This window comes from Urocitellus parryii, chromosome 4 (genome assembly GCF_045843805.1).
Source record: "Urocitellus parryii isolate mUroPar1 chromosome 4, mUroPar1.hap1, whole genome shotgun sequence".
Lineage (NCBI taxonomy): Eukaryota > Metazoa > Chordata > Mammalia > Rodentia > Sciuridae > Urocitellus > Urocitellus parryii.
The window spans coordinates 211122445-211146312 of NC_135534.1; the positions used below are offsets into that span (position 1 = coordinate 211122445).

At 56.0% G+C, this 23868-nt stretch overlaps 2 protein-coding genes across 19 annotated transcripts in view; both read right to left on the reverse strand.

The window, feature by feature from the left end:
* Positions 1 to 743: 743 nt before the first annotated feature.
* Positions 744 to 8960, reverse strand: Nsmf (NMDA receptor synaptonuclear signaling and neuronal migration factor). 7 transcript variants are annotated; one of them, XM_026415178.2, is made up of 15 exons: positions 8832 to 8960; positions 8480 to 8541; positions 7409 to 7903; positions 6571 to 6646; positions 5428 to 5496; positions 4526 to 4578; positions 3922 to 4011; positions 3327 to 3451; positions 3055 to 3138; positions 2874 to 2907; positions 2714 to 2784; positions 2466 to 2545; positions 2257 to 2359; positions 2024 to 2099; positions 744 to 1920 (listed from the first exon to the last, which is right to left on the reverse strand). In XM_026415178.2, exons 1-15 carry the CDS (start codon positions 8900 to 8902, stop codon positions 1823 to 1825), a joined length of 1587 nt encoding a protein of 528 aa, XP_026270963.1. In that variant the 5' UTR covers positions 8903 to 8960; the 3' UTR covers positions 744 to 1822. The 7 variants fall into 7 exon arrangements, 6 of the variants coding, with proteins under 6 accessions (XP_026270963.1, XP_026270965.1, XP_026270968.1 ...); XM_026415180.2 differs by lacking the exon at positions 5428 to 5496; XM_026415183.2 differs by lacking the exon at positions 3922 to 4011.
* A 45-nt stretch (positions 8961 to 9005) lies between these two features.
* Positions 9006 to 23868, reverse strand: part of Pnpla7 (patatin like domain 7, lysophospholipase) — a 70545-nt gene continuing 55682 nt past the window's right edge. For 6 of the 12 annotated variants that reach the window (XM_026415187.2, XM_026415191.2, XM_026415192.2 and 3 more), the window contains 11 exons: positions 23283 to 23401; positions 15482 to 15638; positions 13419 to 13535; positions 13216 to 13285; positions 12557 to 12673; positions 11841 to 11989; positions 11447 to 11599; positions 11203 to 11331; positions 10959 to 11043; positions 10088 to 10191; positions 9006 to 9904 (listed from right to left, as the gene is read on the reverse strand). In XM_026415187.2, coding sequence (XP_026270972.2) covers positions 9791 to 9904; positions 10088 to 10191; positions 10959 to 11043; positions 11203 to 11331; positions 11447 to 11599; positions 11841 to 11989; positions 12557 to 12673; positions 13216 to 13285; positions 13419 to 13535; positions 15482 to 15638; positions 23283 to 23401 — 1314 coding nt within the window. In that variant the 3' untranslated portion in view covers positions 9006 to 9790. Of the gene's footprint in view, positions 9980 to 10087; positions 10227 to 10958; positions 11044 to 11202; positions 11332 to 11446; positions 11600 to 11840; positions 11990 to 12556; positions 12674 to 13215; positions 13286 to 13418; positions 13536 to 15481; positions 15639 to 23282; positions 23402 to 23868 lie in introns of all 12 variants that reach the window. The other 6 variants (XM_077797188.1, XM_026415188.2, XR_013343464.1 and 3 more) reach the window with 5 other exon arrangements.

The following is a 23868-nucleotide window of genomic DNA, read 5'->3' on the forward strand; positions in this document are numbered from 1 at the left end:
GTCACCCCCAGGGCTGCAAAGGCAGCATGGAGCTGGTTCCAGGAGGCAGGGACTCTGTGAGCTGCACAGCTGCAACCTGCTCACCTGCACTTCACCATGTGGCATGGGCAACTTAACAGGTGAAGGTATACAGACATCGGGCACTTTACCTACGCCTTTGGAAGCCTACACACTCAAGTTGGCCTAGGCCCTGACTGGACTGCTCTGGAGGCAATGCCCCCAGGAAGGGGCTATGCTGTAATACTTTAACTTCAAGCCTGCCAGACTTTGCCCATGCTGCCTACTCATCCCCGCTCCCGTTGGCCCTGCACAGGACCAGCTGGCACCAGCTGCTCTGGCCCCCCGCCACTGAAAAGGACCTGTCTGGCTGCAATGTGGACACTGGGGACATATGGCAACAACTGAGGTTGAGGGCATGGTCAGCAGGTCCTGCAGTCATTCCCTGGCTTCCTACTGTGGCCATATGCACAGGGTGGCCTGAGGGTATAAGCAACTTGGTGTCCAGAGGTGGGAACAGAGGTGGCTAGAGGTCACTCCTGACCCTGCATGGTCTTTACCAGGACCATGTTTTCCCAGAACCCCAAAGGTCTCCATTCCCTCCCTGTGCCTGATGCCTTGCCCCATGTATGTGCCCTCAAGGAGGTCGAATGGCCTCACTCCACCCGCCCAGTCAACATGTGCAAGCCACAGTAGCTGTGACCTCACCAGCACATGTACGGAGAGGAGACTGATGGCGGCCGCAGCAAAGGGTCAGTTTTAATTGTCACTCCAAGGGATATCAGACATTATTTGGAACCCAACTCCCCCCTCCCTTGGCCAGGGACACAGCCAGGTGCCCTCAGACCCCAGGCTCTGCAAAAGGGGGGCCTGCCCCCAAGCTCTGACTATATACAAGAGGGCTCACGCTGCTGGGTGCTGGCAAGGCCGTGAGGGGAGTCAGGGAACCCCACAGTCCACCAGCTACCCTGCTCCTAGGCCCAGGGTGCTGGGTCCAATACCAACTGCAGAGCCCAGCAAGGATCTCGCCATTCAGGGCCCAGACCCAGCCAGGCCTCTGCTGCGACAGGGCCTCCAGACAGAGGCCAGCAAAAGCTGAACTCAACAGCAGCGAGAGCTGGGTAGGCTGGAGGGGGCGGGGCAGGAGCCAGCCCAGCGCCTCCTCCCAGAGGAGGGAAGGCTGGGCCCTTCCCTCGGGCTGCCCAGGCTGCCCTTGCAGGGCTCAATGCTGGCTGAGGTCAGAGTGAGCAGGGGTAGTGAGGGGGTGAAAGCTGACAGACTGGGCCAGTGCAGACAGGGCAGGCTGGACAGCCTGGCAGCACCGGCCACCAACAGAGGGGCCACCCTGGTGCTGGTGATCAAATACGGCAGGGCTGAGGGCTGGGAGACAGTGGGTCCCAAACACACACTGGGCCAGGTTGTCTACGCTGTAACTAGTAGCATAGTGCTTAACTAGTTAACTAGTTATGATGCTTCCCTTCAGGTTGTTTCAGGGGTGTAGAAAATTGCACTTATTTCTATGAACCCTGCGGAAGGACTTCCCAACGCTGCAGCCTCCAGTCGAGGCATGGCAGGGCAGCGTCTAGCCACCAGGCGTCCACTTGCTGCGGGACAAGGCTTCTCCCAGGCCCTTAGGACCGTGGCCTCTGTGGCCCCACGGTGCAGTGAGGACCAGACCCCACAAGAACCTGAGCAAAGTCTGAAGGTCCCTGAAGTGACTCTGGGCAAGAGCAGGGCCACTCGATCCTGGGTGCACGAGGTAGCCCAGCCCGGGGTCTCCTGGGCCAGAGGAAGTGGCCTGGTGGTGCTGGGCAGGCCTGTGTCCTCACAGGACATCTTCGAAGTCCAGCAGCTTGGAGTGCTGGCGGCTCTTCCACAGGCGGTACAGCCGGAAGTCAAAGTAGGTCTCAATCATCTGCTTCCCTGGTGTGGTTGAGGAGGAGAGGGCAGGAGGCTCAGGCCTGGCAGGCTCCTGCACCCTGGGGGTGGGCCCTGTGCCCTCATTGACCCTGCCAGGCCAACTTACCTTGGGCAGACAGCTCCAGGGGCGACTCAAAGGTGACCCTGTAGGGAGTCATGAGGGTCCTGAGGTTCTGGAACAGCTGCAAGAAGGGGCAGGGCCATGAGTAGGGGGCCAGAGACAGGACCCCCAGGATTGACTTAGGCATGGGGTTCTCCAGGAAGGTCAAGGGGGAAGAGAGGGCAGTAAGAGACAGGTGAAGGGTGTTGCCCCATATTTTCCTGGGTTTGGCCTCGTACCTTCTCCCCATTGGGGTTCCCCAGAATGTAGCAGCCCATAATGTGCACGACGTTTGGCTCCGGGTTTACTTTGCTCATCAGGCGACTCAGTCGCTTCCAGAAGCTACAGAGGACAGCAGGGATGATGGTTATGGGTGCTGGACCAGGTTCCCAGGGCCCAGGACTGCCTCGAGCCCTCAACCCAGGTGCCCCCAATCCAGCTCTCTCACTGGATCATGTCCTCTTCCTTCTCCACTTTGGCAAAGGTGGCCACCTTGTTCTTGAGCAAATAGAGGTGTCCAGGGCCTCCCTGCAAGAGGCTGCGGTCAGGCCTTGGGGCCAGAGGGAGACTGGCGTGGCAGTGCTCTGTGCCTGCTCCACCCATGCACCCATGCATGTGCAGGCTGGCAGCACCCCCGAGGGCCCCTGCCCCACCACACGGGCCTTCTCTCTTGGCAGGAAGCAGGGCTGGGCCTACCTGGCAAAAAATCAGCATCTTCCAGATCTTGGCCCCCTTGTGGTAGATGTTCAGCTTCTTCTCTATCTCCTCTGGGGAGAGGGAGGTGTGAGCACTGCCCAGGCTGGCCAGGCCACCCTCCCCCACCAGTCACCAGAGATCACGTCATCAAAATGCGTACCTAGGATGTCCTCGAAGGTTGCATGCTCATGGTCCTGGGGACAGACAGGCCATATGTCAGAGTGCTGGGGAACCCCACTTCAGGCACATTGGTTGGACATGGCCCAGAATGGAGAGGGCAGGAGGACCAGCAGGGGGTGGGGAGATGGAGTGTCTGGGGGACAGAAGGCTGGGGCACTTACGTAGAGGATGGGGATGATGGAGGGGTCATCCCTGCGGATGATGGTGGGGATGTACTCAGCTTTGGGCACCTTGGAGGAGATGAGCTGAAGGAACAGGGGAACTGCTCAGCGCCCATCCCAGTGCTAAGGGACAGTGGGAGCCCCTGAGGTCCTCAGCCCAGGTGGACCCCCCATCAGTTCCCCAAGCAGCCCATGGAGGCTGGGCATGCTGAAGGCTCAGCAAGGGCTGGGTTCCACCCAGGGGGCACAGAGGTGCTGGGAGTGTGCCTCACCATGACCTTAGGTGGCAAGAAGCCCTCTGTATCACAGGCCACAGCCTCCAGGCCCTTCTCTGTCTCCCAGTCCAGGTCTTCACAGGCCTCGTCCAGTGTGCAGTGGGAGCTCTGCAGGTCACTGCCTGGGAGGCAGGAGGGGTCACCGGGACAGTGGCCCTGCCACCCAGAGTGACCGCAAGCTGTATCCTGGAGGGTCTTCAGGGTGGGTGGGAGGGCCTTGTGAGTCACTGCCAGTCCAGCAGGACTGAGCTAGCGGCAATAGTGGTCTAGGCAGTCTCATGGGATAAGGGGAAACTCGGATCTGAGGCCCAGGAATGGTGTGCCTGTGTGAGCTGAGGCCAGTGAGTTACAGCCAGGGCCCCCTGGAGTGGCAGTAAGCTCAGCCCTACACAGCCTGGCCCTGCAATGTTGGCACAAGTTAATCCTACCTAAGAGACTGGAGATGCTAGGCACCCCTACCTCACAAATGGGCAACCTGAGGCTCAGAGCAAAAGCGCAGAAGCCTAGCAGTGCGGGCACAGGACCCCTGGCGGGGTCTGGGGTCTAGGGGAGCCTCTGGGGAAGGTGGGCTGGCCTGTGCCAGGACACCTACTGTCTCGGGAGTCGTGGGAAGTGTCGGCTTTCATGGGGGTGGGGTCGCTCCAGGACCGGCTGAAGCTCCGCTCGCGCCGCTCAGCGAACGCTGCAGTGAGAGCAAAACCCCCATTAGCCAGCGGGGGTGGGGACAGAGAATACACAGGTCCTAGGATAGGAGGGCCAGGGGGACTGGGGAGAGGCAGAAAGTGACACATGGGTAGGGTCTGACATCGTACAAGGCAGACAGGCCTGGGGTAGGAGCATCCACCATGACTCAGGCTGGGGCAGAACCTGGGAAACACTAGGGTAGGAGTTGACCAGGCCCTGCTACCAGACAGAGTGGGAACACAGTGGGAATAGAGGACTATGGGGCGGGGCCTCAAGGGGCGGAGAGGACTACTGGGAGGGGCCTCAGGGGGCAGAGAGGACTTCTGGGGCCTCAAGAGGCGGAGTCTGGAAGCGGAATACAGGAGTGGGGCCTGGGAAGCAAGCAAATGGAGTCTGAGGGCAGAGGTGGGAGTGGAGCCTGGGAGGGACAGAGCCCAGAAGGGATTCAGCTGCACGCAAAGCCCCAGCCAGCCAAGCGCAATGCTGCCCACTGCCCTAGCCCGGGATCTTACTCTGGGCCTTCACCCGCCGACTGCCGACCATGCGCAGGTGTTTGCGGAAATTCCTGAGGGGGGGGATAAGGAAGCAGGAGGCGCTTAGGGCCATAAGTCGGGTGGGCAATGGCCCTGACCCACCCAGCCCTGAGGTCAGCCCACCCAGCTGAGTTCACTGGGCTTCCACTTTTGCCCTGACCAAATGCCCTCCTTGCAGCCTTGAGCTCTCCCTGGTTCCAGCCTCTCACACAGACTGCTCATGCAAAGATAAATCCCATATGGCCTCCTCCTGAGACCTTCCTAGGGTACCCCTTTGCCCCAGAAGAAGGGTGCCTGCATCCGGAGCAAGCCCCCACCTTTTTTTTGTGCCAGTTCTGCTGGCTCCCAGGCTCCCCCTCTACTATTGATTATTCCTGACATCCTCTCCCTGGACCCATGCCCACCTGAACCCTACTAGGCTGCCTTTCCCAGGGGGTGGAGAGGCCTAGCCTCCTGCACAGCAACCAGATGATCCTGTCTGTACCATCTCCAAGTCAGTCTGGGGTCTGCAGGTGCCCTCCCTGCCTGGAGGAGGGTGGTCCTCTCTTCCCCCAGACACAGTGTTCAGACGGACAGACAAGCTAACATCTCTGATGCTGGTAGAACAGGGGGTAGGCCTTGCCACCGGACCCTCGGTTCTGGCTTTGGAACCAGACAGATGGACACAGGCCAACGGTCAATGTACCCTCAAAATGGAGATCCAGCGGCTGAAATACAACCCAGGCCCTGAGGCCCCTCCTGCCTGCCACGTCCCCAGAGCAGGGCCAGGCCAGTGGTCGCCACCACCCTTCCCCCATCAGGTCTGCCAGGGCGGGGAGGGCCCAGGCCAGGCCAGTGTGACCAGAGACAGACCCTGGTGGCGAGTGGCTGGCAGGCCCTACCTCTGGATTACAGACGCGGAATCATTCTCCCGTTTCCGGCGCTTCCTCTCCGCGTAGCCCCTGAACACCCTGGGAAACCACCGCGAGTCAGCACTGCCCTTGGCCAGAGGTAGGAGGGACACAGACGTGGGGACAGAGGCGCAAGCAGAGGGCCCAGCAGGGGCATCCAAGGCCCAGTTCCCAGTAGGCCCTGCGGTGGCCCTGGAGACCACTGGAAGCTGGGCCCACGGGGCTCAGCACTCTCACTGTCAAGGCTCAGGTCCCTGGCCTGTACAAACCTACTTGAGGGTGGGAGGGTCCCCCCAGGACAACCACTGTGCCCTTAGGTACAAGTTGTATGGGGGTACTTACGAGATGCTGAAGCCACAGCAGGAAGGGGCAGCATGAGAGAGAAGACACGGTGAGCCTGGACCTGGCTTCCCTCAGCCCCAGGGCCCCTGAAGTTTGTTCCCTTCCTGTCACCAATTGGGAAGGTCCCTCACAAGCACCAGCAGGATACCAGCTGGGCTGTGGGCCAGCCTGAAAAGGCAGTGGAAGCTGAGGCCACTGGGCCTACACCACCAGGCACTGAGCCCCAGTCAGGCTAGGTTGGGGGTGGGTCTTGCAGAGGACTGACAGTGCCCTGCCTTGGACAATAGCTGGAGGGTGGAGATGGGGTGGGGGCCCCTGTAGCAAAGGGACCCATAGGAAGGGAAACCCAGATGTATGTCAGGTAAAGAAGAGCAGACCCCTGGGTGACAATCACCTGTGTCTCACTGGAGACAGAGGAGGCTGCCATCTGGGTGCGTGGGGGCCAAGAGAACCACCCCACCCACACCTGAGACTGCAGCAGCAGTGCAGCCCTGGGCCAGGTCCCAAGAGGACAGACTACAGGGTTGGTGGGGGTCCTGAGGGAGTGGGGGCAAGGAATGGGCAGGGCGGGTGGGAGTTGGACATGTGCTATGGAGTTGGGGGAGCAGTCACCCTGGACCCTAGGACTCGAAGCCTCAGCCCGGCTTGCTGGCAGACCTTGCACAGCATGGTGCAGCTGTTCAGTAGCAGCCCTCCAGCTGGGCCCAGAGGCTAGCAAAGGGGATCAGTATTTCCTGAGCACCAAGGAGAGGTGACCTGGCCCTTGACTCTTGCATCACACATACAACTCACGCTTGCATAGTTGTGGTTGCTGTCTGGAAGCTGAAAAGGTTTTCCTTGGGGAACCAGGTACGGATGGGGACATCATCTGGAAGAGGGAGAAGGAGCTGTGCTGGCACAAGCAGGCCTGCAGCCTGGCCCCACACTGGCCAACGGGCACCCAGCTCTCCCCCAGATGGGAATAATCCCCACACTAGGTTCTGCCCAGCTGTTCACACTCAGAAATTCAGTGGCTTGAGGCTTTCTCTGCGTACTCTCTTTCTGGCTGCCCCAGGTTTGAGAGGCATTCCTCTGAAAGTAGTCTGACTCCAAGGGTGCTCAGAGAAAGAATCTCCCAGGGCCTTCTCGGATATCAATCTGGTCAGACTTGCCCCTTAGAGAGTGAGCAGGAGGCCCTTACAGCCCTTCCTTGAAGCCCAGGCATGTCCCACAGAGGCTACTCTGTGGTGTAGAGAGCTTCTACATGTAGTAAGCCTCTGGGGTTCCCCAGCCCCCACAAAGGTTGACAGTCCTGGGCACCAGACACTTTCCCAGGACTTCCTGAAGACAGCCTGACCTTGCAATTAAGTCATGCTTTCTGCCTGCTCATTCCTCAATATCTCCTCATCCTCAATATCCTCCCAGGTGCCCTCCTCTAGGAAGCACTTCTTGACTGACCCAGTCCTGGGAGGGCAAAGCCCTTTGCAGAGGAAGTGAGGCAGGCCACAGCCCACAGGGCATGCAGGTGGTGGCATGAGCCCAAGGGCTTCATTCTGAGTCTGCCTGCAGGATGTGACCCAGGCAGCCTCCAGATGTTACCAGCCTCACAGAGCATGCCATCTACATCTGCAGGTGCTGAGGAGCCCCTCACCAGATACTCGATCCACGCTGTACATCCTCTCCAGTTTCTTGCGACGGCCAGAAGCCTCAGGCAGAGGCGGCTGGTCTAGCCCAAAGGCTTGAGGGGAGGGCCCAGGGGCAGGTTGGGCACATCCAGGACACTCTTTGGAGCCCTGTCGGCTGCCTGCCCAGCTCTGGCAGGGCCTGCTGAGGTCCTCACGGCTGCTGCCAGGGCTGGCACGCAGGGGCTGGCTATGGTGGTGAGGGTGCCGCTGCCGCCGCCCCTTCACCACTGCCAGCTCGATGGCCTCGGCCTCAGGGCCAGGCAGCAGGGCTGGCTCCCCAGAGATGGTGTACACTCGGGGCTGGGGGCCCTCAACAGCTGGCTTCCCACCACCAGCATCATCTGAGAGGCTACCCTCAAAGCGGCCATTGGAGACCAGGGAGAGGCGGCGCTTGTTCTGGGGGGCTGGCTGCATCTCGGGGGATCCGTCGTGGCCAGAGTAGGCATCAGCCAGCAGGTGATCTAGGGGAGAGGCAACGAGTGAGCACGCAGCCTGCTCTAGTCTCCCGGCATGCCAAAGGCAAGGAACACCCAGCAGGCACCTGACCTGATGTAGGGGGCTCTGGCTGCTGGAACCCGGTCCCTGCTGCCTTCAGAATAGGTGTTTACAAGCCTCCCTCTCCTCCTATCTAGGTCTGAAGCTTTTGTGTGTGTGTGTGTGGGGGGGGCGGTGACAGAACTTGCTACCTGTGCCTGATCCTGGGGGATAGGAACAAGCATCCCCCCCTCCTGCCTGCAGTAGTTTGCAGGGTGCCAACTTCTCCCCTCCCCCCCACCAGCTGGCCCCAGGAGACAGTGGTGCCAACCCTGGGGGTGCCAGGAGGCCTGTTGCCATGCCAACGGCCCAGGCTGGGTGGGTGTCATGGTGATGAGTGATCAGAGCTCCTCCTGGGGCTCTGGGCCAGGGAGGGCAGGGGATGTGAGGAAGCCAGCCCAGCAAGACAACTGGGCCCCCTCACACTTCATCGAGTGGAGCAGGGATTGGCCTAGGCAGGGGACCTCGGGCTCTCTGCTGGCACTGCCTCACAAACCCCCTACCTGCACCGTTGCGGTTCTCAGGGTGACTCTGGGACAGGTACTCTCCAAATGCTCGGGCTGCTCTGCAGGGTGGGCAGAGTGGGCAAGGTCAGTGCCCATAGGCCCATTCTCAACTCTGGCAGTTCGCAAGACCCTCTCAAGCAAACACGATGCTCCCACCCCCCACTTAGGCCCTCCATCGCCAAGGGGGCGGGCGCTCGGCTCCGCCACCGAGGGTCACTGCCACGCATCTGCATGCTGTCAGTCGTGAACCCGAGGCCCACCAGGAACCTGGGCGCACCGGCCCGCGCAGCCCAAGAGACCGCGTGGGAGGGGCTGAACCTCCGGGAACCGGCCTGGCCGGCGCACTCACCGCACTTTGGCCGCCACCGAGGACATGGCCTCGCTCCTCAGCGCCCTTCTCCTGGAGGCGGCGGCGCCCATGGTCGCGGCGGCGGCGCATCCCCCGGGCCTCAGAGCGCGCCCCGCGCCCGCCGCCTCCTCCGGGGGAGCCGCGCCGCGCCGGGGGTCGCGCTTGCGCCTGGGGTCGGGCTCAGGGTCGCGCAGGCGCTTGGGCCCGGGCCCCGCATGGCCGCGCCGGACACTCCGCGCGTCCCGCCGACCCGGAGAGAGAGCTGCGGAACCGGGGCGGAGGCTCCGCCCAGTGACGTCAGGCGGGGCGGGACCAGGCCCGGCTCCGCCCCGATGCGTCACGAGACCTGGGCGGGGTCTTCGGAGCCTGGAAGCCTGGCACCTGGAGTCCTACTCTGGTCCTCTGTAGGGTCTGGTGGTCCTCTCCACGCCCCGACTTGGCCACCGTGTGTTCTAGGAGCAAACAAGGCCTAAAGGGCCTGAGGGACTTCACTTCCGTTTTGGGGGACCCCAGTTCCATTCAAACCCTGAGCGACCTGCCTGCCTGGCCAGCCTGGAAACTGCTGTCCTTTGACCACGGCTCATCCTCCCCTACCGCCCCCTCCTGATGGAATCAGGCCCATCTTGGTGTTTCTCTGCCACAGGGACTTTGGCACCTAGAGACAAATCCACACAATCAGATCTACCTTTATTAACATGCCAATCTGGGGTTCCCACACCTCACAGAGACTTCATGGGGGATGGCGGGAGGCTGGCTCATCTCTCCAGGGGTGCAGGGGTGCCAGTACAGAAAAGAGGCACAGAGGGTGCAGAAAAGAGCCCAGGCTGGGGGTAAAGATTTGACACGCTGGCCAGCTGGCTGAGGCTTCTCTTGTCAGGTGGGTAAAGTGGCCTCCCAGGAGTGGGTGGAGCCTCAGTCTTGAGGTCAGGCTCCCAGGAGATGCTGGATTCTGGGGAGCATCAGAACAGCGGCTTCTCTCCAGTCTGGCCAGGGAGCCAGGAAGATGAATTGTCCTGGGGTTGTTCTGGGGAAGCCAAGCCAGGGTGCGGATGCTGCAGCATGGGCTCTCCCTCCTGGAAGCAAACTACTCAGTCAGGGTGCAAACCAGCGGGCTGCCACCCAGGAGGGTTGATCCTGGGCCACATCACCTGTGTGGGCAGCAAATCCAGAGCCAGGACTTAAGACCGGCTCCTGCCTGGGGCCTTGAGAACAGGCCCAGCCAAAGGGGCACTAGAAGGACCCAGCCAGCCTCTCACCGAGTCAGAGCCCAGCTCTGCCTGGGTGCTCTGGAAGTCCGCGTATGTGTCCTTGGGGATTTCTAGCAGCTCCTCCTCATACTCAGTCTGGTAGTCAGATTCGTCTGGAGCAGAGAGGAGGGCCTCATTGGTCCCCTTCCTAAGGACAGGGGCTTTGTCTGCCACAGCTGAAACTCAGGCAGAATCTGGTCATACAACCTAGCCTTTACTCAGAGGCAAAGGTGCGCATGCAGACACCCACCGAACGTCTTCCAGAGGGAGCTGCTGCAGATCAGGCCCTGTGTATACACCTGGCTTTATTTTCAGCTCCAACCCAACACTTGAAGGGTCTTCCACAAAGAGCTCTTCACCCACTGTCAACCCGGCAAGCTACTCATGAGAAGCCTGGGCCCTCGCTTAGCCTCATGAGCAAAGGCTTCAGCCAGAATACAGGCAGCTTAGAGCCTGGGGCTTTCTGATCCTCGTAGCCACAAGGGCCTCTCCGTTCCCCCTTCAAGATAAAGCATGCCGTTCTGCTACAAGTAAAGCAGCTGGCCCCCAGCCTCTAGCCCTCAGCCTCCAGCCCCAAGTGCAGGGCCTAGACTAGAGCATGGTGAATGCTGGGCCCACCCTCTGGCTTAGTGGCTCCACCCAGGCCAGCCCTCCCTGCTGAGGTATGGGGCAGGTGTGGGAGAGGCCTGGGAAGCCTGGCGGGGGACCTGTCTCATTACTGTGGGGACCCTCTGCCAGCCAGAAGCTCTTGGAGTCTTAAGACAATGGTGTGTGACTACATGAGGGCAGGGGTGGAGACCTGTGGGGGTGCTGAGGCCCAGCCAGCCTTACTCTATCCCACACAGTGTCAGCAGGCCCACCGCCTGGGTGACCAACTCACCATCCACTGTGGCCATCTTGGCAGGCTCAATGCGGGACACGATCTCAGCAAGGTCCGTGAAGGAGGCATTGGGGCAAGTGGGGATCTGGAGTATAAGGCACCGGATAGCCACCTGCCTGGCATACATGCCTACCACACAGCTGCCCTGGAGGGACAGTGTGGGCCCGCCCCAGGCACTCTGCCAGCTCTTCCCTGCCAGACCCCCCCTTGCCCTCTTCCCATAGGGAGACCCCTGCCCTCTCACCGCACAGGCCTTCCTCTTGCTTGGCCCCTGCCTGTCCTGCAGCATCTTCTCTAGCACTCTACTTCGAGCCCAGAGGTCAAACACTGTCCGCCCATGTTGGTAACCTACTTCCTGCACACACAGTGGACCCTGTTAAGAGGTACAGGAGCCCCCACTTCCAGTGCTCTCAGGAGGCTGGGGAGGGAACAACCACCAGAGCTTGCCCCCACTGACACTGTTTCTGTGGCCAGTGGCTGACACTTACACAGATCTCATCAAACTTGCCGAAGTCCAGGGTGCGATACCTGTCGATGGGGGGCCGCAGGCACTCGCAATAGTCACTGTTCTTCACCATCTCCAGCTGCCGGACGCAGCAAACATAGGCCAGGCGTGTCTGAATCTCAGCCATGTTCAGCACCTGCAGAGTCATGCCCAAGACTCCTGCCCCGGTGCCTTCCTCCCAGTCCTTTCTGGCCCAGGCCCAGGCCAGGTCCTGAGCTGGCCTGGAAGTGTGTTCTGGCGGGCTTCCCCAGGATTGGCCCCAGGGCCTGGGCAGGAGTGGGAGTGACACAGGCCTACAGGACTCAGCCTGGGAGGTATTCCACAGCCTGCTCATAGGTGGAGGGCATAGGCTTAGAAGCTACCTGGCACCACCCCACCTTGACTTTGGTGGCCAGGGGGTTCCACCGTTTCCACAGCAGCCACCACCCAGAGAGTGCATCGCCATAGTTGGTGAGGTCTGTCTCATCCCGGCTGCCCACGTCGATGGCGATCACCACCTTTGCCCCCATGGATCGGGCCACATCCGCTGGGGAAGAGGAGGCAACTATGGTCACCACCTGGGCCAGTGCACAAGGGGACACCCCAGAAACCAGTGGGACAGGGCCAGACCCCGCTTCACTAAGCCCTAAGGAAGTGTTGCTCACAACTAGGCCTGTGGAGACAGGAAGCCTGTGTGCCTCAACTTTGTGGCAGCCAAACTGTGTCGGGGGCCCTTCTGAGCACATGTCTAACAGGTGGCAGGTGGAGCCCGCCCAGCACAGTCAATACCTGAGGGCCATTAGCGCCTGGCTGTGGGTGCAGATGGGTCTTAATTGCTCTTGGTGTGTCTGCCTGGCCATTGTCCCGTGCACTGCTGAGCTACAGGCAGGTCCATATGCTGGGAACACACCGTGCATGCGTGTGCCTGTGCACAAGCTTGTGTGTTCTCAGGACTCTGACGCCAGCCTGACATTCTCCTTTGGCATACTCCAAGGAAAACGTGTGCCACCCCAGCCTTCCTGGCGTGGAGGCGGCCTTGGCAGACAGCCATGAGCAGAATGAGTGACCGAGTTGCTGAGTGCCAGCGGGTAGGAGCCCCAGCCCTCTGCAGTACCTGGGAGGTTGTTGATATAGCCTCCATCCATCAGCAGGTGTCCGTCCTTGGGGTCGCAGAGGGGTGGCATGTAACCTGACAGGGACATGCTGGCACGCACATACCGCCACAGAGAGCCTAGGGAGCCAAGAGAGTCTAGTGGGGGAGGGGCCAGGGAGGAGCCTTTTGCCACCCACTATGGATTCCTGTCCTGGACTTCCCCTTGGATGGGCCACAAGCCCACAAGTCCCCATCTCCAGGGGTCAAGGGTCAGCAGATGGACCCCCTCATCCCTGAAGGGACTTGCAACAAAAAGGGTAGGCAGTGAGGGTCCAGGAGGATACAGAACTGAGGTCTTCCTCTGGGTCTCTGTGGATATATCACTCTATCTGGCTCTCCCAATAGCTACTGGGCCCTAAGCTCCCTGTGCCCAAGTGTGACCATCCCTCACTCTTCCCTATAGAGCCCTTCTGTCACCTGGACACCCTGATTGCCACCTGCTCTGCCCCTCCTGTCCAAGGTGCCCTCCCTGTGCAGACCTGCCTGCGCCTCGTCTCCTTGGTGACCACACAGAGCTGCTGGCTCTCCTCTTGCCCATGCTCCCATGGCTGCCTGCTCCCCTGGGCCACTGACCCACTTGGGCTGGCCCTGCAACTCCCTGATCTAGAGATGGCACTCACCATCTGTGTGGACCCGCATGGCAGAGGCTGTGATGTCGGTGGTGACAGCGAAGTAGGGGAGCCACAGGTCCTGTGGGGAGTACAGGGCTCAGGGGACCTCAGGGATGCCCTACCCATGTTAGGAGGAAGAGGAGGGCACTGAGGGTGAACGACCAGTACCAGCCAAGAGTGGCATGGCTCCCAGGTCATCCCTGGGGAAGCACCTCAATCTGCCGGTCCCTGAAGATGCTGCAGATGCTGCTGTTGAAGCCTGCTCCAGAGAACATGGATGTGATCGGGTAGGTCAGGTCCAGAAAGGTTTTCACCACTGATGTCATGCCCTGGGAACATGAAGGTCTCTGCAGAGGGGCTCACGCCTAGGTCTGCAGGACCCTCTCTGGAGCAGGATATGGGCACACAGGTGTGCTTCCAGCAACAGAACATGGGTCTCCAGGCATGTCCTCAGACCCAGGCTGTCTGGATTCTTGGGGGAGCAATACTGTGGACATGGAGTAGTAGAGAATCTGGCCCTTCCTGGCCACAGGCAGGCTTTGCCAACCTGGCCCTTGGGGGCTTCACAGCACACTTGTTCCCTGGGCTCCAGGTCTGCCTGCAGTGTGGGAGCACCAGGTGAAATGGGCAATGGCAGGAAGAGCTCAGGCCCAACTGCTTATCTCACTGAGGTCCCCAGAAATGGCATATGACCAGTGAGATATGGGAGCTGATCCCACCCTCGCCCTTGCTCTGCTGGTGGCTCTCTGGGTGGGGCCAAAGCACTGAGCACTACTGTGACTGGCCCCACTGGAGAGCACCTGGTCTCAAGGCCAGCCTTTGACCTAGGGCCAGGGAGGGAGTAAAAGGCCCTCCCTGCTGCTGTGTGCAGGGTGCCTGCTTCAGACGTGACAGGATGAGCCCAGGGCCTGACTAGCATGCAGAAGCCCCTGTGCTCACATCATCACATGAAGTCTGTCCTTTAAGGCAAGCAAGAGAGCTGGAGCTCCTGGACAAGGACCTGGTCCAGGACTGCTTGGGACTGTGCCCAAGACCTGGGTCCACTCCTGAGGAAGTCCCACTGCCACCCCATCTCCTCATTATAGTGCAGGTGGGCACATGGCTCTATCCCACCCTGCCCAGAGATGGCTCCCTGTAGGGTGGCAGCCCTGGCAGGGTTCCACAGACCAGCATACCCTCAGGATGGTGGAAGAACCATTCCCATACCTGGTCTCCAGTACCAGACTTGCAGAGGGAGGTAATGGAAAGGATTTCCTGCAGACTTGAGCCTGTCTCCCAGCCAAGGGACTAGACCCTTGCTAAGTTATCTTCTGCCCACTGCACACAATGTCCTGTGGTCAGTGCTCTTGGAGCCATCCCTAGTAATCGTTGCTATCTCTTTTGAGTGGCGTTTGAGGAGTGACTGGGGAACTTATTTCAGGGAAGAACCATTTCTTGAATGGGGAGCCCCACAGCAGGGTCCTTGGGGGCCTGGTGGTGGAGACAGTGGCATCCCCAGCACTCGTGAACACAGCAGATGACCTAGTCCAAGAGCTTATGCCTGGAAGATGGACAGTTTTCTTCCCTTTTAGAAAGAAGAGCACAAACAGTTTTGTGCTCAACAGGGCTTAACTGTCTTGAAAGAAGAGGCATAACAGCAGAGAACAGTTTTCTTCCCTTTTAGAAAGAAGAGCACAAACAGTTTTGGCTTCAACAGGGCTTAACTGTCTTGAAAGAAGAGGCATAACAGCAGAGAACCGCAGAGCCGACCCACTGGAGAGCTTGAGCTGGGAGCCTATTCTGCTTCCTCTGACTCTACATTGGGTATTTTGATTCTGGTGCCCATTTAAAACAAGGCCAGACTCAAGGCTGGAGCTGCTTATGTCCCTCTGCTGGGCAGAGCTCATGCCTGGCCTCTCCTTCATCCGACTCACACCAACTCCCCTGCCCTAAATCACCCAGATCCAGGTACTAAGCCCCCAGGGCTGCTGGAATGACCCCCTAATTGTCCTAAGCAGCTCACCTGCCTGTGCTATAGAAACCAGGCCTGGGCCACTTTGTTCCTTTCTGCTCCTGAGTGGCCCCAGTGCCCTCCTGCCCCACTCTGCCCTGTGTGGTGGGCTGTGCCTCTTTTCTTCAGGGACTGTGGGCAATACCCGCTCTTCCTCCAGTGGCAGAGGCCTTTCCTTGCTGTCCCTTCCCACAGCAGCAGTGTCCTTTCCTACACTCTTCCTTTGTCCCTCAAACCTGTGGGGTTGTTTCCTAGAGACCTGGTTCGGGAAAGGTACCCACTTACCTCAGCCCACTGCTTGGCCCGAATCCTCATCTGGCTGTAGTTCCTCTCTTCAGAGTACAGGGCACCCATGAAGGCCCCAATGGATGTCCCTCCAACCATGTCCACGGGGATGCTGTACTCTGCCAGGGCCCTGAGGATGCCCACCTGGGCGCAGCCTCTTCACAGCCAGGAGCATAGAGAGGAAGTAAGTGCCATCACCAATTCAGCCCCGCTATGTCCCAGAGAGGACAAGAGGTGGCTGCTTGCAACCCACCCACTCCTCCTCGTCCCTACTCTTGCACAGGTCATATAGATGGGCAATGATGCTAATGCAGAGAGGGAGGCTGGAGGTAATTTAAGACCCCCAAGGAGACGGTGGGGATGGGATGAGGGAGGACAGGTTACAGGAGAGCCGATATGTGGCCTCTTCACCTGAAGACACTTGCCACGCCAGCAAGGAGGGCACTACAGAGATGGTAAAGTGGAACAGGACTCTTGCCAGTCTCAGGGGTAAGGAAAGGTGGAGTTGAGGGCCCCCTGGAAATGAGAGGTCCTGAAAAGCACCCCGAGGGCCAACCCAGGAATCAGAGCAAGCTGGAAATGGACCAGCCCTCCCAGAGGCCAGGAAGCCAGCTTCTGATCACTTCCAGCCCTGGCTGGATTTGTCACCCAGAGCCTGCACTTGTCATTGCCATTTCCATGCAGGAAGTCTACTAGCCACATGAAGAGATAAACTACCTGGCCACAAACCATGAGGAAACACAAACAACAGAAGTGGCCCAGAGGGAGCCCAGACAACCGAAGTATCAGGCACTGGGTTTTAGAATGATGGTGCTTGAAGCCCCCCCAGGAGCCAAAGATGGGAACTGCTACAGTGGAGAACAAAAGGCAGGAAGTGCATTTGTAGCATGTGAGCTGGTGCCGCTGGTGAGAAGGAGACCACAGGGACAAGGGGTGCATGCTGCCACGCACATGAGGGACCTGGAACAGGCAGCTGCATGGAGACGAACAAGGAGATGAGGGGAGAGGGCAACGGAAGCTGGCACTTCTGGGCTGAGTCTGTTGGTAGGATAAAAGTGTTCTGGATGGTGCTGACAGCTGCACAGCCACATGAGTGTCCTTAAGTGTGCACTCAGAAAGGGCAAAAATGAACACATGTGAAAATTAAATACTCAAGTACAACTACAAAAAGAGTGTAGGATGGGCATGACTGACAATTTGGACATAGAATCAGAAACTAAATCAAATGGTGGTTCTAGAAGTAGAAACTATAATAACTGAAATGAAGAACTCAGTGACTGAACAATAGCAGACTAGACACAGCTGAAGAGCGTGATGTGACAGTTAAGAGGAGCAGAAGAAAATGCCCACTGGCTCACAAAGCATCAAGAGGATGGGATGTGTAAACTATTCCTTCAAAAAACAGGCACAGGAGCTTCAGAAGCAAAGGATCTGGCACAAAGTTCTAATTTATGTGCAATTCAAGCCCAGAGAGCAAAGAAAGTGGGGACAGAGCAATATCTGAAGAGATGATGGTTGGGCAGTTTTAGAACTGATGGCTGCATCAAGACTCACATTCAGGGGCTGGGGCTGGGGCTCAGTGATAGTGCACTTGCCTGGCATGTGTGAGGCACTGGGTTCAATTCTCAGCACCACATATAAGTAAATAAAATAAAGGTCTATCAACAACTGAAAAGATATTTTAAAAAAAGACTCACATTCAAAGAGCATCATAAACCCTAGGCTCAAATCCAAAGATAACTGTGCCTGCACTGTTGAAAACCCAAAGCAACAAAAACCATCTTCAAACCAGACTGAGGGGGAAAAATAAGACAAGGGTTCGGGATGTGGCTCCACGATGGAGCACTTGCCTAGCATGCACAAAGCCCTGGCTGTAATCCCCAGCATGGCAAAAGAAAAGGAAAGACACCTTGCCATCAGAGGTGCAGTAAAAAGAGCTCGCTCCTTCATACTTTTGTGATTATGACAAAGACCATACACTTACCATCTGTTCCTTTATGACAATGTCTGCTGGCCCATAAGGTAGGAAAAGAGAATAATTTAAATAAAAGAGTGAAATCAAAGAAATAATACAGATAAGAGCAGAAATTAACCAAAATCCAAACACACAATAAAGATGTCAACAAAACCAGAAGTGAGTGCTTAGAAAGGACAATCAGTGGGAGATGAGGGGGAAAAGGAGATGAGGGAGGGCAGCAATGCCATCAGGAAGAGCAAAGGTGCATTCCACAGGTGCTGTGGTTGAGGAGAAGCGACTAGGCAGCTTCACAGTGGGAAAACTCAGATAAAGGGGGCCCAACCCAAGAAAAGTATCACCTACAAAACCCAAAAGTAAAACAGAGAATCTGAAAAGTAGTGTAAATACTAAAGAAATGGGATATTTAACTTGTAAATACCCACAGAGAAAATTTCATGTTCAGCAGGACACATGCCTGTAACCCCAGCAACTCAGGAGGCTGAGGCAGAGCATTGCAAGTTTGAGGCTAGTCTTGGAAATTAGTGGGATCCTTTCTCAAATTAAAATCAAAAGGGCTGGGGAACAGCTCAGTGATAGAGTGCCCCTGGGTTCAATCCCTAGGACTACAACCAATCAAATAAATAAATTTCATATTTCATATCTAAATGGTTATACTAGTAAATTTTACTATACATATAAGGAAGAAAGAATGCAAATTTTACATCAAACTTTTCAGAGAGGGGGCTGGGGATGTGGCTCAAGCGGTAGCGCGCTCGCCTGGTGTGCGTGTGGCCCGGGTTCGATCCTCAGCACCACATACCAACAAAGATGTTGTGTCCGCCGAGAACTAAAAAATAAATATTAAAAATTCTCTCTCTCTCTTTCTCTCTCTCTCTTCTCTCTTACTCTCTCTTTAAAAAAAAAAAAAAAAAAAAAAACTTTTCAGAGAACAGGAAAAGAGCCCTTCCTTCTGTGACCTGGGACGGCAGCAAAGCATGTGGTACTGAGGGAAGTCTGCTCCTCCCAGCTGTGCAGATGCAGAGGGACTTGCCCTGCAGACTGAGCCTGGCACAGCCAGACCCACCCACTGCAGGGACTTGGGGTTGGCTTTTATTTGAAAAATAAGTGTGATTCATACTTTAATAGGATAGAGAGGAAGACACAATCACCTCACCAGACCCTGGGTGCCACCATTTGTGACAAAAACTGAGAGCAGAGGGGTTTCCTTGGATTCAGCAAGACCGCCACGGTCTACAACCAGGATCATGCCAAGTGACAACCAAGCACACCCCGAGGCTAGCACAGACGCTCCCACGTCCATCAGTCCTGCACTGGAGGCTCTGGCCAGGGCAGAAGGAAAGGGGAGGAATCTGAGCACGTGTACATGGCTGGAGAGGAGGAGGACCAGTGCTCATTCCCAGATAACAATTGCAGGCACAGAATCCAAAAACTTGCACAAAAAAGCTCCCTGAACAAGGGAGTCGAGCAGCTATGAGGTGCAAGTCCAGCCGAGCTGCATCCTGTGTGCTGAAATGACCAGTCTGAAAGCAGAATCCAAAAAACACACTTAGAGTAGTTCTAAAGAAAAGTTAGAAGTGCACTTACCCAGTGATAGCCTGGTCTCCACACTGAGGCCTGGGTGGGGGAGATGTGCCTGCCAGCGGGAGTCCACCCTGCACAGCTGCCTTTCTCCCCAGAGTGACCCACAGACTGGGTGCATCCCTATCCAAACCAGTCAAAATTGACCACGAAGCCATCTCACTAAGACTGCAATGCTGCCACTGAGGACGAAACAGGCTCTGCAACAGCGCAGCCCCCACACAGGGCCCAGCAGGTGCCTCTCAGCGCCACAGGGAAGGGAGGTACTGGCAGACAGCATGTAGTAGAGACCAACTCCTGCCTCACACCACACACAGAAATGAATTTGAGGTAGATCAAAGTCCTACACGGACAATCTGGAATTGCAAATCTTTTAAAAGGAAAAACAGAATTCCTTTATGACCCTAGGATAAGCAAAACCTCTCAGAATAGCCAGAAGTAATAACTATACAAAAACTGGAAAAAAAAATCACAATTTATAAAAAATTATAAGGGGGGGTGGGTAGGAAAGAATGAAGGAACTTTGGATTGTGCAAGATCAGGGGTGGGGATGGGAAGAACAGGTGAAATGAGATGGACATTATTACCCAATATACCTGTATGATTACACTACTGTGTAGCTCTGTACCATGTACAGCCAGCGGAAGGAGAAGTTATGATCCATTTGTGTACAATGTGTCAAAATGCATTCTGTTGTTATGTATAACTAGTTAGAACAAAATTTTTAAATGAAATAGAAAAAAATTAGAAATAGTTCATTCGAAGATGTCATAAAGGAAATGAAAAGAAAGTAAAAAGCCAAGAGAAATATTAGCAATAAATATATCTGGTGACAGACTTGCAGTCAGAATATGTACAGAACTCCTCCAACTCTATGATAAAGGAAGCCTGGTAGAACAGCCACAGGGCCTGGGCAAATACCTCACAAAATAGGATGCATGTGCTGGGCACGGGGGCCACACCTGTAGCCCCAGGACTCTGGAAGCTTTGGCAAGAGGGTTGCAAGTTCAAGGCCAGGCTTAGGCAAACCCTGTCTCAAAAAGAAAATAAAAGGGCTGAGGGCGTAGTTCAGTGGCAAAGCAAGCACCCCTAGGTTCAATCCCCAGAACCAAAAAATAAATAAAAAAGGACGCACACGCATATGGCCAACCAGCACACCAGCTTACAAAACGGAAGCTCCACAACCTGCCATCGGGAGATGCAAAGATGCAAATGAGAACCACACAAAGATCACCGCACACCCACTAGAGTGGCTACAACTGAAATACTGACAATATCAATGGGTGGCAAGAATGTGGAAAACTGAACTCTAACACATAACTGGTAAGTGTAAAATGGCACAACTACCCTGTGGCCAGGTAACTCCATTCCCAGGCCTTTGCCTAAGAGACAAGAAAACATGTGCCCATGTAAAGAGTGTTATTATCCTTTTGCTCCTAAAAATCAAAAGCAAGAAACAACCTAAATGCCTACCAGAAGAAGGAGGGATGAAAAAGGAGTGCTCGATGGAATAGTCCTTGGCTCACCACACCTGCAGCCGAGGACACAACCTTCACACAGCATGTCACGAGCACAGAGCCAGATATACCAGCTCATGGTGGGAGATGTAAACAGGCAAGCAGAGCCAGCGAGGAGCCTGCCATTGCTTGTCCCAGAGACAGCTGCACTAGGGAGTCAGGAAGACTAGGAAGAGAGATCACTCGGTGTTGGAGTTATTTTAGTGGAAAAATTAACTGGAATATAAAGATGGACAATATGGGAAAGAAAAGGTAAGAGAATTAGAGAATCCATCTAGGATGCCAATACTCGACCAGTAGGAGCTCCAAGAAAATGAAAAAGAAAGAGGTAAACACTATTTTAAAAAATAAAACATAAAACACTTTCCAGAGTTTTTTTTTTTTTTTGGAGGGGGGGCAGGATAATGGGATTAAACCCAGAGGTGCTCTACCACTGAGCTATAATCCCAGACTGTCCCCTAATCTTTTTGAGACAGGGTCTCACTCAGTCTCTGAAGCTGGCCTTATACTTGCAATTCTGTTGCCTTAGTCTCCTGACTAGCTGGGCATGACACCTGGCTGAATTTCCAAGTTTGAAAGGACCCAATGGGCATCCAGTATAATGGACAAAAAACAACCACATCAAGGCACATCCCATGTAGCTTCAGAATACCAAGGACCAAGAATGCCCTTCAGTGTTCCAGATTAAAACCCAGGCCTGTGAACAATAGCATGAAACTTCTCAACAGCAATATGCTACAAAGACAATGAAGCCCTGGGAAGTACTTACAGCCAAACCCTATCAAACTATCATGTGCAGGTATGAGTGTAGGATAAGGTGTCTTCTGAGAGGTAGAGTCTTAACATTTTTGCCTCCTATGCATTCTCTAAGAGATCACCAAAAACAGGAGCATATCAAGACAGAGGAAGAAAGCACAACACAGGAAATGAGCCAAAGGCAGTTCCCAGGGCGACATCCCAACAGCTAGAGAGCAGCCAGCAGAGATGAGGGTGGCGACCCTAAACCGTGCGAGCAGAGGTGGCCTGTTCTGTCTGAGCCTACTAGTGGGTGCCAATGCTTCCAGCAGTGCCTGCAGGTGCACAGCTCACACCAGAAGCTGAGCAGATGTAGGTGCAACAAGGAAAGAGGAGTGATCCCAGAGTGCCCCATGAGAGCCATTTCACAATGGAACAGAAAGTGCCGGCTGAACCACTGCCGGCTACACGGGGACCCTAATGGGACGAAGGGAGCAGACAGATGAGGAGGACGCAGAATAAGAGTGCGCAGGAGGGCCAGGAAGCCAATCATCTACAACAGCAGAAAGCAGACCATCAGTCCAAAAGGAATGGAGACAAGCAGATGGTCACAGAGTGGGGTAAGTGGATGTTTCTGGGAACTCTGGATTTGGTGCTGGAGAGGCTGTAAGAAGATCATTTTTTTTTTTTTTTTTTTGTCCTGTGCCTTACAGAACCTTATGGCTTCTAAGTGCATTCTTTTTTTTTTTAAATTTTTATTTTTTAGTTGCACTTGGACACAATACCTTAATTTTATTTATTTATTTATATGTGGTGTTGAGGATCAAACCCAGGGCCTCACACGTGGTACGTGAGTGCTCTACCTCTGAGCCCCAGCCCCAGCCCCATAAGTGCATTCGAATTAAAATGCATTTTCATTGAGATGCTGCTGGCTTGACCTGCAAGCCAGGCCTGAGTCTGGGCCCATCTGCTCCACATGCCTGTTGTCCAGCCCTACAGAAAGGACATTGGCCTCTCCTGGGCCTGACAGTCATGGGTAATCACCCCTCTCTTCTAGCCCAGTCTCCTTGTCACTGGAGTGAGAGTGGGACAAGGGGCAAAGTCACCCCAGGATCCCTGAGATACAATGAACAAAGCACTATCACTTTGCCACAAGGTCAAGTACTGCCAGGACTCAGTACACAGAGCTTGAGTAGGTGCCTCTGCTGAGTTCCTGGCTCAGAACTGGAATTCAGGAGGCAGGCGGGTCTCCCAGCAGAATAATCCAAGCCTCCACTGCCCCCCCCCCGAGGGGGGGGGGTAGGGGCAGCCAATGCCTGTGCAGTGCTGCCTTCCTTGGGGCTGAGGGTTTGGCACAGTGTGGCACAGTGTGGCTCACTGTGCTCCTCCATGCTCCTTCTGGTTCACCAGAAGAAGGCACCAGCCTGGCCTCACCCCATGATGCCCTAGCTCTACTTCTCTCACTTCAGGAGAAGGTGATAAGGGTCCAATGACCCAGAGTAGGAATGATTTGGGCTAAAAGTCCTTTAAGGAACCTTCAGCCCAAGAACTAAGGAACACTTCACTAGTTCACACATGGATCAGATCCTTTCTCCACACTGTGTGTCAAGATAAAATCAGCTCACCAGGAGCCTGAGGGGACGCTGGGGGAAGAAGACAATAGTTTTTGGAGGACAGGAGACCCAGGTGGCTAAAAGCAAGCAAAGGCTTCCAGGTAAAGACAATCAGAACGAGATACAACACTTCTCCTACTCTACCAGTAACAAGGAAATGGGCAGCTTTGCTGGGCCTGCTTGCAGGAGGTGCTTCATTGGGCAGGCCACACCCCTGCCGACCACTTGGGTATTCTCCTGAGGATGGCACAGGCCACCATGGTCTGCATCTGTTGTCAGTGGTGTGTCACCACTGTCCTCCTGGGAGTCCAGCATAGCACCTGCAGGAATGATGGGCACCTGCATGCACAGGGGCAGCAGTACCTGGGCCAGGGACTCACCTCGCTCCCCCTCCTCCAAGCACCAAGGCAATAGCGTTGCCAGTCAGCACCCGTGCCAGGCGGGAGAAGTCCGAGTGCCGGTCTGGGGGTCGCTGGAAGACACGCTCGTACATCTCCATCTGAGAGGGTCAGCACAAGATAGGGGTTTGCGCTGGACGCCCAGTCATGACCCCCACACCTGACTGGTCTGGGCAGACTTCCTTCATTCCTCACCCAAAGTCATCTCCTTTCCAGGACATGGCCCCATCAGTACCTTGATGCCCAGGGGCCTCAGAGCCAGCCCAGGCTCACCCAGGGGTGAATGTTGGCAGAAGGCACATGGGTGATCATGTGGGCCCAGAATGGGCAGAGCTGGAGCTCCTTCAGGGGGATCTCCCACAGGCCCTTTTGGTAGACAGTGCTCTCGGGTCCTGGGCAGGGGTGCAGTCATCAGAATGCTGTCCATTGAGCTACAGGGGCCGAGTAGGCTGTGGTATATGGACAGCCTCCATACTCCTTCCAACCTGGCCCCTGAGCCCATCAAGCTGAGGATGGCCTGAGGAAGAGGTGTCTCAGGGTTTGTTGTCTGCTTCTGCCCAGGGCTGGG

Coding starts and splice junctions, on each gene's coding strand:
- Nsmf (XM_026415178.2), bottom strand. CDS start 8,902: ATGGGCGCCGCCGCCTCCAGGAGAAGGGCGCTGAGGAGCGAGGCCATG. Junction 7,904..8,479: donor TGAGAACCGCAACGGTGCAG/GTAGGGGGTTTG, acceptor CCTCTCCCCTAG/ATCACCTGCTGGCTGATGCC. Junction 3,139..3,326: donor TCTTGCCACCTAAGGTCATG/GTGAGGCACACT, acceptor CTGTTCCTTCAG/CTCATCTCCTCCAAGGTGCC.